Genomic DNA, 15,967 nt, shown 5'->3' on the forward strand with positions numbered 1-15,967 from the left:
GTGCTAACACTACTTTTGGCTTGGATCCACAAAAACTATGATGAGAGGTTCCAAGGCAGATCGTGTTGCTCAGGTCACGTTTGTTGAGTCCAGGAAAGAACATCTGGTACTCTCTTTTATCTAACTGAACAAAGACATTTCACGGAGGTGAGCAAGTTTCAGTCGGTCAAGACCTTTGAAAGGGAAACGTCCAGTGTTCCTTGGGGAGGGGCAGGAAAAGCCACCACAAAATGCATTTCAAAGAAGATGATGTCACAAACAAGACAGGTCCTTAAAGCTTTGATGCAGCAGAAGGGCCAAATTATTTCACAGGCAACCTTCCAGGAGCCACAAACCAGTGCAAGATTTTTGTTGTCTTCCAAGTTTGCACTTACAAATTTCAATCTGAAAAAGGAGAGACGTTTGAGATGTCTGCACTTACCAAATGTGTCAAGTATGTCTGTTATTAAGACGAATTTGCTTGGATAAAACTGAATCACCGTTGTGTCTGAAAGAAGTTTAGAACACTAAGGAGGGAAAAGAGAAAGAAGAGATGACTAAGTTCACGTAGTAAAGAAAATATCTACACTAGGAAATAATTTTGAAGTGCCAAAAAAGGGATTAAAAATAGCATGTGACTAAGGGAGAGGCTACAGCACAGCAATACATGGTTTTGTATGCAGAAGTTATCAGGTTCAATCCCTGGAAAGGCCTATACTTTAGCTCTAGAAGAGGCGCTGCCAGTCAGAGTAGACTCTACTGAGCTAGATGGGGAAAATATATGATCTAGTAGTCTAAGGCTGCTTCCAATGATCATTCTGAAAATCAAACAGCAAAAGGTTGCCCAAAACATAGTGTTTTACTAACTCTCTTAAAACACGAAAGGAGTGGGCTTAAGAGGCTTCAGGGAGCTAGCTGTACAAGTTGGTGTTACTACTAAAAAGGCCCTGTTACTGGTACTACTTGTCTTACCTATGAACACTGGAAGCTGCCTTTATACAGTTAGAGCACTGGTCCATCTAGGTAAGGTAACGGTAAAGACCCCCTGGATGGTTAAGTCCAATCAAAGGCAACTGTGGGGTTGCGGCGCTCATCTCGCTTTCAGGCCGAGGGAGCCGCCGTTTGTCCACAGACAGCTTTCCGGGTCATGTGACCAGCATGACTAAACCGCTTCTGGTGCAACGGAACACCGTGACGGAAACCAGAGCACACTGAAATGCCATTTACCTTCCCACCGCAGCAGTACCTATTTATCTATTTGCACTGGCATGTTTTCAAACTGCTAGGTTGGCAGGAGCTGCGATAGAGCAGCGGGAGCTCACCTTGTTGCAGGGATTCAAACTGCCGACCTTCTGATCGGCAAGCCCAAGAGGTTCAGTGTTTTAGACCACAGCGCCACCCGCATCCCTGGTCCACCTAGATCAGTGCTGTCAACACCAACTGGGAGCAGGTTTCAGACAGGGGACACCCCTAGCCCTAGAGACGCCAGGGATTAAAACTGGGACCATCTGCATTCACAGCAGGTGCTCTGCCCCGAGCTACAATTCTTCCATAATATACTCCAGATATATAGATATACCAGATGTCATTCCTCCCTAAAGGATAAGCAATCATAATTAAAACAGGGGGACCAGGCCCCTCCAGGTTTTCACAACTGTTGGCCACCTCTGCACCCCCATGGAACTAAAAGCAAGCACACCCAAAGATCCTGCTCAGATCACCCTCCCACTGCAGCAACCAGGGACGAAGAATTAAACAAAAATTGGAATGACTGCCTTTCCAAGCATTCCTTCTCCTGCCCCCTTCTGCGTAGCTTAAGAGGCCCTTTCAATTCCACTCTGCCTCCTGTCCTAGTTGTTGTTTAGTCGTTTAGTCATGTCCGACTCTTGGTGACCCCATGGACCAGAGCACGCCAGGCACTCCTGTCTTCCACTGCCTCCTGCAGTTTGGTCAAACTCATGCTGGTAGCTTCGAGAACACTGTCCAACCATCTCGTCCTCTGTCATCCCCTTCTCCTTGTGCCTTCCATCTTTCCCAACATCAGGGTCTTTTCCAGGGAGTCTTCTCTTCTCATGAGGTGGCCAAAGTGTTGGAGCCTCAACTTCAGGATCTGTCCTTCCAATGAGCACTCAGGGCTGATTTCCTTCAGAATGGAGAGGTTTGATCTTCTTGCAGTCCATGGGACTCTCAAGGGTCTCCTCCAACACCATAATTCAAAAGCATCAATTCTTCGGCGATCAGCCTTCTTTATGATCCAGCTCTCACTTCCATACATCACTACCGGGAAAACCATAGCTTTAACTATACGGACCTTTGCTGGCAAGGTGATGTCTCTGCATTTTAAGATGATGCTTTTAAAGATGCTTAGGCAGAGGAGGGGAGAGTAAAAGAGGCAAACATCCAGCAGATGGGAGGAAGGGAGCCTGGCAGGTCATCTGGTAGCCCCCCAGAGGCTGGCATCACAAATTAGCATCGTTGTGCATCTGCCGAGGCTCATTCGCCAGCAGGGCACCCAGTGCCAGCCCCGGCTGCTGCTCCTTCCTGTGGCTGCTTGTTCACCTGCCTTCACCAAGGGGGTGAGCAGCGAGAAGGAGCAAGAGCTTCCGTTTGTTTTTGCCTTCTCCAGCTGCACACACAGCATACTTTTTAAAAGCACATGATTTCCTCCCAAAGAACCCTGGGAACTGTAGTTTACCTCTCACAGAGTTACGATTCCCAGCACTCTTAACAAAATGCAGTTCCCAGGATTCTTTCAGAGTAGGCACGCATCGAAAATGCATGGTGTATATGCAGGCCTAAGTTTGGATGGCTCTGTGAACTGGGGCCCACAAGCAAGGACAAGCAAATGGCCAGTGGTACAACAGAGGTGGATTTAGGGCCGCCATTAGGGCACCTTCTCAAAGCCTGTAAGTGCTTCGGGGAAAGAGGAGTGGGGGCATTGACAGGGTCCTAGAGTCCTCCTACTTCCTTCTCAAAGCTGGGCAAGCACTTTCTAGACTTTGGGAAGGAGGGAGGAGGGCTCAAGGACCTTGCCAGAGCCTCGCACCTCCTTCCCAAAGCCGCATTACCAAGGTCCGCCCCAGGGTAACACCATCAAGAAAGAGGTGGGTCTGGCTCAGAAAGAGGGGGATCAAGGGTCAACACTGTTCCCAGGAGTCCTTTTGGAGCCCAACAGAGTTAACAGCACCTTAAACACACAATTTTCACTATGCTTTAACCCCAATCATTATGATGTGCAGAACATGCTCGACATGTAATGCTAACCTGTATGACTATCTTTAGAGCTTTCACTTTTTGATCCGAGGCCCAAGCATCCTTCAAAGATTGATTGAGTTCTTCAATCCGGTTTGTATAATCTTGCTGAGTCAAGTTTAACAGCTCCTTTTGTGACCCCTGGGGGGGGGGAGAAGGAAGCAGTGTGCAAAACAAGTGAATTTATAAACGTATGAAAAACAAGGAAAGCTTCTTTTTTTCCAAGAGCTTCCTCCTCTCCCTTTGGCTTCTGCAGAGCTGCCAAGTGGCAGATTACATAACAAAACTATCATTGAAATTCAAGGGCAGCTGGATGCGTTTGGCTCTCCTTTGAAGCAGGCCAGCAGCATCCTCTTCAGTCAAAGAGCACCACCGGGTTGCATGATTTACCCTCCGGCAGAATCTCTTGATATTTATATCGCTACAAATTGCAGGATCAATGCATCAAATGCTGTGCTTCTCAGGAAGCCGGTGTACATTGGGAAGTAGGGTGTGGGAAGACTGATGTTATTATGCTTGCTTGCTTTTTAAACTAGAAATCAAGCACTGGGCCATTGGAGGGCTCTGCTGCTGCTCGTTTTGAACAAATATTGTTAAAATCATGAAATGTGACCTGGAAATAAAGTGAACCAACAGAATCAAAGGGCTTCGGAGGAGGGGTCTTAAGGCAGGCATAGGCAAACTCGGCCCTCCAGATGTTTTGGGACTACAACTCCAATCATCCCTAGCTAACAGGAGCAGTGGTCAGGGATGATGGGAACTGTAGTCTCAAAACATGTCCATGGAGGCGCAGGTCAATCCTGTGTCCAGGGCAGCTGTTTATCAGCCCCATCTGGTACGCAGGCTGAGACTCTACCTGCCCACAGACTGTCTCGCCAGAGTACTGCATGCTCTAGTTATCTCTTGCTTGGACTACTGCAATGCGCTCTATGTGGGGCTACCTTTGAAGGTGACCTGGAAACTACAACTAATCCAGAATGCGGCAGCTAGACTGGTGACTGGGAGTGGCTGCCGAGACCATATAACACCGTTCTTGAAAGACCTACACTGGCTCCCAGTACGTTTCCGAGCACAATTCAAAGTGTTGGTGCTGAGCTTTAAAGCCCTAAACAGCCTCGATCTAGTATACCTGAAGGAGCGTCTCCACCCTCATCGTTCTGCCCGGACACTGAGGTCCAATGCTGAGGGCCTTCTGGCAGTTCCCTCACTGCAAGAAGCTAAGTTACAGGGAACCAGGCAGAGGGCCTTCTCGGTAGTGGCACCCGCCCTGTGGAACACCCTCCCACCAGATGTCAAAGAGAAAAACAACTACCAGACTTTTAGAAGACATCTGAAGGCAGCCCTGTTTAGGGAAGCTTTTAATATTTAATAGGTTATTGTATTTTAGTGTTCTGTTGGAAGCCGCAGGGTATTGCTGTTGTTTAGTTGTTTAGTCGTGTCCGACTCTTCATGACCCGACTAAACGACTAAAGAACAACAATACCCTGCGGGTATAATAAATTAGTATTATTAGTATTATTAGTATTATTAGTATTATTAGTATTATTAGTATTATTAGTATTATTAGTATTATTATTAGTATTATTAGTATTATTAGTATTATCATCATCATCATCATTATATCTCAGCAACCAATTTTTAGATTACCATCCTTTCATGTATTTTGCCCTTGTTTTTTTCGAGTCTGAAAACTGCTGCTGGCTTTATTGCTGTTTTTTTCTCATTAGACTATTTTGTTCCATCTTGCAAGCTACCCTGAATATTTTATTTAAAAAGCAGGGTGGTGGGGTATAAATGTAGGGAAATGAAAGCGCTCGCTCACCTCTTCGAGATCATCCAGCTCTTCCAGCCTTGTCCGCACCTTCTCAGAAACTGCTGATCCAGGAGTTGTTGCTTTTCCTGAAGGGAATCACATACTGGAATGCTTTAAACTGCAACAGAGCTCAGTCGGCAAAGCATGAGACTCTTAATCTCAGGGTCGTGGGTTGGAGCCCCACGTTGCACAAGAGATTCCTGCATTGCAGGGGGTTTGGACTAGATGACCCTTGTGGTCCCTTCCAACTCTATAAGCCTGTGACCCTACGAAACCATTTCCAAACAAGCCACTGAATAAATTTGGGAAGGAGGAATTCGTTGCTAATTTGGGGCTGATGTACAGGCAGCGACAGTTTTAGGTGCATCCCATATGTGCGCGATTCTGAATAGAGCCAACCACAGATGTGAACCAAAAGGTCGCAAAAACAGGCAGAACAGGGCAGGGTGGGAGAGGAACAAGGAAGAACGAGGCAGCCTTGCGCAGGCCCTGCCGATGCACGTGGGGCTCTGGAACATAACCCGCGTGCAAATCAGTCGCTACCTGTAAATAACAGGTCGCTACCTGTAAATAATGCCTAAATCAGTGCTTCTCAAGCTATCTGATGTGATGGACTGGCAATTTTCTGCCCCAAAATACCAGGGACCATACCATGCTTGGTCCCTAAGGCATCCTACCCAACCTGGACTGTGGTGGAGTTGCTAGGGTCCTACAGTTGATTGCTCATGGACTGGTACCAGTCCACAGACCACCACTTGGAGCAGCACTAACCTAAATTACGTCTTTAAACGGGACGATGGCTACTGAAACTTCATGCTTCACAGTTAGATTATTGAGATATTTTGCACCTAATTTCCAGCTTTTCTCGTAACCATGTGCTGTGGAATATTTACGTGGCAATTTCAATATTCCTATAAGCTAGTAGAAAAATAGAAAACAATTCTGTGACACGTTTAAAACATTCCCCCCCCCTTCCACAGTGCTACATATTAAAGTGAACACGTACCTTTTTCAGATCCCATACACAAGTTCTGCAACGAAACAAAACATTTGTTTTCAAATGCAATAATTCCCAACAGCTGACAGGTGTAGTGGTATAACAAAAAGCCAGAATAATGTGAACCATGATAGGTTGTAATTAAAAGTTGTTAAGAGTTCTTAAGAGTAGGGTGCTAAACTTTTATTTTAAATATTCAGGGATAAGAGGGATGTTGTGTTTAACAACCTGCCCGAGGAACAGTTCTGAGACTCTCAAGCTCAGGCAACACATTGTTTCAGATGTAAAAGTGTGGTTTTACGGCAACCATGATAAAAGACAGGGCATATGGGATGAAGGCTTTTGTCAGGGCAAAAGGTAAATATGGATGAGCTCTCGGTCATGTCTGTTCCCTTTAATGGGTCTGCTCTCTATATGACTATCACTGGATACAACCCTAAGTTCAGTAGTGCTACTTTAGGATGCAATCCCAAAGCCACTTACTGCCCAACTGAATCCAATGGGGCTTCCTTCTGAGTAGGCATGGTTACACTGCTATTTCCATGCCCATCCTACCCTCCCATGCACTAATTTTTAAGTGCCTTTAGGAATAAATATGCACAACAATTCAGAAGGATGCTATGCTGTTCTCTCAATGGCTTAAAAATGAACATTACAAACATCTGCTATGCTAAAACAAAATTTATTGTATGTGCTTGCACACCCAAAAAGACTGGACCTACTTTCCTACTTTGTTGATATTATTATTATTGCATTTATATCCCACCTTTCCTCTTGAAAAATAACCAAACGTTCACTCACAATGGAAAGCTTTTCGTTTGTTGTGTACCGAGCAAGGATGTCAGCCCGTTTGCTCGACCAAGGCTCAAAGTCACTGCCAACAGCCGAGGAATCATCTTTATCCCGCTTCTTTCTGGCACTATCCTGCAGAGGAGAGAGAAGCGAGGCAGAGAATCCTCCAGATAATGAGATGTTTGACCTCTGGTATGTTGTTGTAAATACGTATTTCATCATTTTAAAATATTGATAAATCTCACCCACATTTTTCAGAGCAAAGGTGGCATTCACTTTACAGACACGCCTGTGCTGGGCAGGGCCAGAGGCAAATGTGGGTAGAGCAAGGGATGCAAATTCTATCTTTGTGCAGTAGGCTGGCTCTTAAACACACTTGCACAGCCCTCTTTGTCCTCCAGGAAAGCGACAGACATTATCCTGGCTCAAGCACACACATTCCAGGCAGGCAAATACACTCAGGATGTGGAGCAGGACCAGTAAGTGGGTGTGGCCAGGGAAGAGTTCCAAGGGCCAGATGGAGACACCCAGAGGGCCACGTTTGGGCCCTGTGTCAGGGACTGGACTGAAGAGGAGGAGTGGTGGAGGTTGCCCTCCCCCCCCACCTTTGCCTGTAGCTTCCAGGGAAGAGGAAGGCAGTCTCGAATAATAGCAGGGCTTTGAGGAAGATAGCAGCTCAGAGACAGGAGAACAGCAGAGTTATGCAGTGTTAGAAGGAGGAGGAGACAGAGCCGCTAGCTGACACATCACTGGACAGCATAACCGTACCCCCTTCTCCCAAAGCGCAACATTCGTTAACAGTGCAAGAACAAAGGGTACAACTACAGTTTGCCACAGGCAGACACCATAGAAGCAGGTGTTGGTGTTAGAAGGGAAGAGTGTGAGCAACTCCATCATGGAGGAATGATTGGATTTCTTTGTCTTTCGCCATGATGACTGAATAAATCATAAGAACTTTCTTGTTTCCTCCCTGATTCTCAGTGCCATCAGGGGGGAGGGAGAGGATTCCTCCAGCCTGACACCCAGGGTCAGAGGTTTCCTACCCCTGAACATGGATAACTAATGATACACATCCTAGCAAGGCCTGCAGAAACATAGTCTATTATTTGTGCATCTGCTACTAGCAAAATATTTATTAAGCCACCTTTCAGGACATGAGAACCGGCACAAGGCAGTATGCAATGGTGAAACAGCCAGATGAACCTTTCTGCCTACTAAGAGCTTTGAAAGCACCTCTCTTGGTGGTGGCCAAGGCCTGCTTTGAGCCACCAGATGGCAAGCAGAATGAGGACATTCTCAGACATTTCCAGCTCACATTATGAAACAACCTTCTCCCAGCAGTATGCTTTTTTGCTGGCAATTAAATATACTTTTGTTCGCTCAAGCATTTACTAAATTCTTAATTTCTTTTTCTGCTCAGTGATTCTCTGTCGGTTTCTAATTGTTTCCTGAATGCGTTTGATGTTGTGATGTACATCGCCTTGATACCTGGTTCAGGAGCAGTACTATATATATATGTGTGTGTGTGTGTGTGTGTGTGTGTGTTTGCAACTAAATATGAAATATAAAAGACACTCTCAGTTAAACAAATATGCATATATACTAAGGTGGACAGTTGAATCTGATCTAAAGTGGAGCATTAAAAAAAATGCAACTTGAATAAAAAGCATACTGTTTCATAAAAATGAACAAAAACCTTTTTAAAACAAACAATGCTGAAGGAACATGAAATAGATTCTGTAAGTTCAGGGCCACCACCAAAAAAGCCCAGTCCCTGGTTCAGAGCAAAGGAAGCTGCCTCATATTGTGTCAGGCCACTGGTTTATCTAGCTCAGAGTGGCTGGGGAAACCCAGCCAGATGGGCGGGGTATAAATAATAATAAATTGTTGTTGTTGTTGTTGTTGTTGTTGTCATCATCATCATCTACATTGACCAGCAGGTGACTCTCCAGGGATTCAAGCAGGGGTTTTCCCCAGCCCAGCCCTGCTTGGAGACGCCAGGAATTGAACCTGGAACCTTCTGTAACCAAGGCAGATGCTCTACCTCTGAGCTATGGCCCTTCCTCAATCCATCATCATTCCATTACAGGCCACAGAGCAGAGCTGCAGGCAGGCAGGCAGGCAGGCTCACAAGGATCTAGTCAATGCGACAAAAATGTTACCGTAGTTGCAGTCAGCAGGGGATCTGCAGTTGCAGCAAACAATGACAAAGGATCAGTGCCGTCCAACACACTGCTCAGGGGATCCATCATTGAACTGGAAGAGGAGGAGGAAGTAGAGGAAGTGCTTCCTTTGCGGCCTAATTTCTTTGTCTTTGATTCCATTACCTGAGGAATACATAATAATAGTCAGAAGGAGCACCAGATACTAACAAGACTATTCTTTGCACTTTTACTCAGCCTTGCTTATTTTAATAAGGCTTACTCCAAGATAAGTGTGCATACGAATGCAGCCGTAAACTGCTATCTTGCACCAAGGCTGTGCGACTGTACAACTGTCTACTCAGAAGCAAGTTCCACTGTGTTCAATAGGACTTACACCCAGATATGTGCATACAGAATTGCAGGCCGAAGCTGCAATCCTCTAAACTGAGTTTTGCATGCCTAAGTCCATTGCTTTAGGTAGGGGTAGTCAATGTGTATGAATCAAATCCACATCTCACAACTAGAAAACTGAAAATTCTAATATAGGTGTAAACTGCACAAATGGTACACAGTTTCCCTTTTCCCTTTAAGGCTTCCTTAAAGAAGAAAGGCTTATTCCATCAAGTGCTAGAAGGTACATAGAGATGGGCCCATTCCAGAGAATCAGCATGAGAACCAAGAAGGGTCTGTTAATTACCGTATTTTTTGCTCTATAAGACTCACTTTTTCCCTCCTAAAAAGTAAGGGGAAATGTGTGTCTTATGGAGCGAATGCAGGCTGCACAGCTATCCCAGAAGCCAGAACAGCAAGAGGGATCGCTGCTTTGACTGCGCAGCGATCCCTCTTGCTGTTCTGGTTTCTGAGATTCAGAATATTTTTTTTTCTGGTTTCCTCCTCCAAAAACTAGGTGCGTCTTGTGGTCTGGTGCGTCTTATAGAGCGAAAAATACGGTAATTTGTCCCCGGTCTTCTGGACCAACATGGCTACACAGGACTGTTGAAAGGTTGCAAAGGAAACCTACTGTAATGGGTTTGAGTGGATGGTAGTCTCCAAAATCCACAGACACGGTTTCCAGCCTGCATGACTCCAATTCACGTACGTAGTTTCTTGATCTAGCATGCCTGAAGAAGAAAAGCATAAAGAACTTATAGAACTGAGATTTGGAAACACACGCTGAGCATTCACGTGCAGCAGTTTTTGGAGAAGAAAATCACAAGAAAATGTGATATCTCTCTTAAAAAATAATGCACCTAGACATTCCATTGTTGTGCCCATAACCCAGGTTTAAGCCATTTAGCTCCTGGCTTTCATATCTCAGTTTATAACACTGACCTAACTCCATCATTCTGTGCAAAAAAGGAGGAGGTCATGTCACTCAGTTATGGTACCCACTGCTGGTAGCTCCCTATGGAAGCATTTCGGAGGAGGATCAAAGTTTGTGTGTTGTGTTTACAAGCCACATTTTCCCACAAGAAGATGCTCAGAGCAGCACATGGCATAGAGACTGAGGATCAAACTAACATGACATGATAGTGACCTCCAGATACTCCCATCTGAATGGGTGCAAGTTACAGGGGGGCAGATTTCAGCTGAACATCAGGATAAACTTATTGACGAGAGTAGCAGCTTGACAGTGGAATAAATGACCCGTGGGGTGGTGAGCTCTTCCTCACTGGAGGTCTTCAGGCAAAGGCTGGACAGCCATCTATTAGACCTGCATATCTGGCACTGAACAGATCCCACCGGCCAGATTCAGTTCCCCACTCTTGTTTTATAAAGTCATTTGTGCTTGTGTGCCACTGACAGTCCTTTCTATTGCTTAGTTTCCATTTCTAAAGGAATACTTCCTTTTGTCTGTCATCTCTTACCCTTTTCTCATCATTCGAAGGCATCAAACAGAGGAACTGCCAGTGCTTCAATCAAACAAAAGAAGCTGCAAAGATTCCTTCTATTGTTGTCTTTATCAACTGTGAAATCCATCACATTACAAATCTGCTGCTTATTTTTAGCTGTCATAAACTTCAGGTGAAAAAAACTGGGGGAAATAACCTGCCAGTCATGTCCTGCAAATCAACTGCATTTTCACAACTCTTCTAAGCCAAGACAACACTTATTCTAAAAAAGCATTCAACAAAGGCTCAGCCACCAACCGACTGTGCAACTTTGAAGGCCAATTGAATCAGACAACCCAGCAGTGCTACTGAAAGGAACGGCTTTACAACCTAATGAGACATTGTAAAAGGAGGAGAAAAAGAACCCAGTGAAGGATGCTCATGCCTGTCTCCCTACATTTCTTAATCTCCAGTTTCCTGCCTGCCCTGTGCATAAATATTCACTTGAATGCACTATTCTCAATGTTTCCCCCACACTTCTGCTACTTTGCTGGCCCCTTGAGCTTATTAGCATTTGTAAGGACTTTCACAATTAAAACAGCACAGAGTTTGGGTGAGAGAGAGAGAGTTCCCTTCACCCTCTCACAGAAACAGCATTTTTGCTGGACATCAGAAGAATCTAAAGCAGCAGCAGAAAGCAAATGCGCACAGCCGAAACTTTAAATGCTGGTTTCTACTGCAAATTGCAATCTGGACCTTAGAAAATTGTGCCTGTTTGAGACAGTAACATGACAATGTTGTTACCTGGGACAAGAAACAGAAGACCACTTCTAGCACAATTTTTTTGCACTCACTGGCTGGTTTTTAAAAGGTATCCTATGAATGCACAGACATCTTATGCAGGGACTAATTTTTACCGGGTGAACAGTAAAATGAAGAAAATCCTAGCCTTAGGTCATCCTGTGCACCAATCCCAGATTCACACACACAAAAAATATTTACTCTAGCAAACACCTACATGGTATCTTGAAAAGCTGCTGTAGCAGTGACCAGGAGGCTGAGCTATGAATCAGGAAGTCCTCAGTTTCAGCCTTCCATGTACCATGAACTCACCAGAAAACCTAAGCCAAGTGACTCCCACTTAACCTCAGTCCCAACATCTGGAATGGGATGGGGATGGGGCATGTAACAGTACAGTTGTACCTTGGGAAGTCAAACAGAATCCGTTTCGGAAGTCCCTCCGACTTCCAAAATGTTTGGAAACCAAAGTGCGGCTTCTGACTGACTGCAGCGAGCTCCTGCAGCCAATCAGAAGCCCCATCAGATGTTCAGCTTCCAAAAATAGTTCGCAAACCAAAACAGTCACTTCCAGGTTTGCAGCGTTCGGGAGCCAAAACATTCGAGAACTAAGCTGTTCGAAAACCAAGGTACGACTGTACTGATTTAGCTTACTTGATTGTTCTAGGATTACAACTAGATAATGAAGTGCTTTGAAAAGTTACAAAGAATTATTACTATGTGTTAGTATTATTATGGGATTGTAATTGTGCTCGTGGAATGCCTTTCACTGATGCACCTGAATTTCCCCTCCCTCTGATCCCTTCCCCTACATCCCTGCCCCCCTCAAAACTGTTCTGGAGGGTTGGCAGGCTCCCCAGAGCAAATCTGAGAGACGCACAGGAGGAGGGGAGAGAAGGGAAGCGTTGTTCCACAAGCACAATGATTTAATTGGGCTCAACTCTAAATCTTTATTTTAAAAGCCAGTCGGCAAGTGGTAAATGTTACACTTTTGAAAGCGATTACCACTCAGCAATTGCCAAAGAGCCAGAATGGTTCAGCTTGCAAGCAAATTCTTCTGGTCTCATGATACATCACCAGTTTTGACAGCGGCTAAAGGGCAAAAAATTAAAAGTGGACAAAATGCTGGGGTAGGAAGAGACGTTTGAACCTCTTCCCTTGGCCTAGCAGTCAGGCGGGGATAAAAATCGCCCTCTCCCCACCTACTCATCTGATGTCCAAGGAAAGGAAGCTGTGTGCCTGTGCAAGAACATGGACTGAATACCCTCACTGGCAGCACACAGGCCTCAGAGGATTGGCCAAGAGTGAGTGAAGCTGTTGTGCCCAAAAACAGTTAGCCACTCCTGCTGGATAGCATGTTGGAACAGAGTTCTAATCCCAATTCAGCTATAACATAGTCCAGGGGCAGGGGAAATGTGGCCTTCCATATGTTGATGGACTCCCATCAACTCCAGTCAACATGGCCAACGAACCAGGAGGATGGTAGTTGCAGTCCAGCAACATCTGGAGGTTCCCCATCCCTTATAGAGACTCAAGAAATAGCCCCACGTTGGGCACAAGAAGGAGGAGTTTGGATGTGATATCCCGCTTTATCACTACCTGAATTAGTCTCAAAGCGGCTAACATTCTCCTTTCCCTTCCTCCCCCACAACAAACACTCTGTGAGGTGAGTGAGGCTGAGAGACTTCAGAGAAATGTGACTAGCCCAAGGTCCCCCAGCAGCTGCATGTGGAGGAGCGGAGACGCGAACCCGGTTCACCAGATTACAAGTCTACCGCTCTTAACCACTACACCACACTGACTCCCGCACTTCAGGGGGTTGGACTAGGTGACCCTAGTGGCCCTTTCCAACTCTACAATTCCATGATTCTCTGAAGAGTCAAATTTTTCTTAACTCTCCAAACTCTATATTTAAAACTTGGAATATTGTCTCACTGGGAACTTGCAAGGGAAATTTAATTAAAGCCTTTAACAGGCAGAAAACATCCCCATTTGCTTTGCAATTCAAAGACAGCCCATTCATCAAGCCAAGCACCATCCTTCTACATTCAACACATCTATAAACATAAGGCAAATGTATGCAGTTGTGTGAACAGCAGGGCCCATGTAACTCCAGTCAAGAGGCACAAGGGAGTGGCCATCTTGAAGTTATCTGAATTTCAAAGACCTCAACTTTATTTTATATATGGTACTCTTACCACTGTGCTCTCCTGCAATAAATAAAAAAGGGCCAGGAGAATCGGCACAGTGGATTGCTAATACAAATCAACAGCGACACCAACTGGATGCCAAAGGGAAGTGGACTGGAGAAAAATATACTGTATATTTAAATTGCACATATATTCCAAAGTAGATAAACAACTAACATGAGGAATGCACAGATCTCTAACTCAAGAATGAGAAAGTTGTGGCCCTCCAGATGTTGTTGGATTACAACACACAACAGTTTCCACATCTCTGCCTTGAAGTATTCAATTAACTAATAAAAAAATGTTATACTGTGTAGTGCCTCCCTGCCCTCCTTCCCACACTTCTAAAATAAGTGTACTCTCAGTTCTTTCTGAGGTGGTAAAACTGCTCACTTTAGACAGGGCTTTAGCCTAGCCTTCTTCCTGACATGCTAGATTTCAATGTGCAGGGAATGTATGGCATATTGTCCATGATTCAGCATCATGGACATACTTCGCAAGTATGCCTGCGCTAACCTCTGTTTCCAGTTAGAACTCACAATACATCTTGTTTCAAATGTGCAGTGTTTCTGTTGTCGCAATAGAAAACACTTCTCTTTTTGTCGGCAGTCAGTACATGCAATGTTACGAAATAAAGAAAGTCAAGTGAAAATCAGAGGCATCTGTGTGCGGAGAAAAACAAAGAAACACAGGAAGCTTGCCTTATACTAGATCAGACTACATGACCATCTAACCCAGAGATGAGGAGCCTGTAGCCTACCAGATTTTATTGTACTACAAATCCCATCATAATTGACCACTCCCTATCTATCCTGGCTGAAGTTGATGGGAATAGGGCATGAACATCTTCTGGAGGGCTACAGGTTCCCCAGCCTTGGTCTAGTCCAGTATTTTGAATGGATTTCAGGCAGAAATCTTTGCCATCATCTGACACCAGATCCTTGTAATCTGGAGATACCAGGGCCCAAACCTGGGATCTTCAGCATGCAGATCCCACCACTGAATGAAGAGGCCAAAACTGTACGTTTTTGTATTTCATTACCACTGGTCCTATTTTGGATTTTCTGTGTTTTTAATGGCATTTTTATCAGGGCATTTTATCCTCAGAAATAATGGGTTAGGTTGACAGAGGATTTGAAAATGGGTTTTCCTCATCCTTAGTTGAATACACTAACTAACCACTACACCAGGATGCCTCTTTATGTATCACCTAAGCAAACATCCCAAATGAGGCTAACATAATGTAGCCAATGAAGAGGGCTACAGACCAAGGAAATATATATTGCCATAAATGTTGATTTATTTCAAGATACCAAGACCCACTTTGCTGTTGAAGCCTCTTTGTGCTTTAAACACTTATTTTCCCAAATACGTGGCCCATCACACCTACAATTCTCAATCTAACCCGTTAGATTTCTGCCTGTCTCGCCATGGCTAAGGATTTCCAGAATGGCACCTGATATTTTATTTGTCACTACATTTACATCTCACAATTCCTCCAAGGAGCTCAATACGGCATGCATGGGTTCTGCCCGCTCCCCATTTTAACTTCACAACAACTCTGCGAGGTAGGTTAGGATGAAAGACAATGAATGGTCTAAGGGTACCCAGTGAGCTTCACAGCTGAGTGAGGGTTTTAATCCATGCCTCTCAGGTCCTAGTCCGATACTCTCACCACAATGGCTTAAAATAAATTTATTGCGGCATAAGGGGTCACAGCAAAGACAGTGAGCTGCAAACGTGTCATCAGTAATAACTTTAAAAAATAAAAATAAAACTTAAATAGCTAAGCACCACATAGCCTACTAGAGCCTGGCGTGCCATACCTGCCTGCCATGAAAAATAATAATAAATACCAGACACCTCATAAAAAGAACCCACCCCGCCCCAAACATGTCAGCAAAGCCTTGCAAAACAAAAAGGGAATTAAAGCGGGAAGCTGCCCGTCGCAAGCCGCCGTCTCCTCCTCCCAGCTTCTCTCTCCATCTGAAAGAGAAGCTCCTCTATCCTTACCAGGGGAAGGCAGCCATCTTGTCTCCCGTCACCTGACTCGCCGCCCCACCCCACCCCGCCCGCTGCCTCTAAGGCCTCTCGGCGCTTCCTCTGCTGAAGCGCAAGCGGCCATGATTGAGAAGGGCAAGTGCCAGGACAGCCGCCAGGGCGCGCAGAAT

General features: G+C 45.0%; 1 protein-coding gene across 4 annotated transcripts in view; it reads right to left on the minus strand.

Annotated features, from left to right (window-relative positions):
• Nucleotides 1-15,967, minus strand: part of VPS35L (VPS35 endosomal protein sorting factor like) — a gene marked incomplete at its 5' end in the record, with an annotated part of 75,813 nt that overhangs the window by 59,028 nt on the left and 818 nt on the right. The window contains 8 exons of one of the 4 annotated variants that reach the window (XM_083474210.1): nt 422-506; nt 3,244-3,372; nt 5,054-5,130; nt 6,051-6,075; nt 6,843-6,965; nt 8,996-9,160; nt 9,999-10,098; nt 15,810-15,860. In XM_083474210.1, coding sequence (XP_083330336.1) covers nt 422-506; nt 3,244-3,372; nt 5,054-5,130; nt 6,051-6,075; nt 6,843-6,965; nt 8,996-9,160; nt 9,999-10,098; nt 15,810-15,826 — 721 coding nt within the window. Of the gene's footprint in view, nt 1-421; nt 507-3,243; nt 3,373-5,053; nt 5,131-6,050; nt 6,076-6,842; nt 6,966-8,995; nt 9,161-9,998; nt 10,099-10,845; nt 10,872-15,677; nt 15,707-15,809; nt 15,861-15,967 lie in introns of those variants that run through there. The other 3 variants (XM_083474212.1, XM_083474211.1, XM_083474213.1) reach the window with 3 other exon arrangements.

The sequence above is a fragment of the Podarcis liolepis genome (genome assembly GCF_965112155.1).
Source record: "Podarcis liolepis genome assembly, chromosome: 14".
NCBI classification, from domain to species: Eukaryota; Metazoa; Chordata; class Lepidosauria; order Squamata; family Lacertidae; genus Podarcis; species Podarcis liolepis.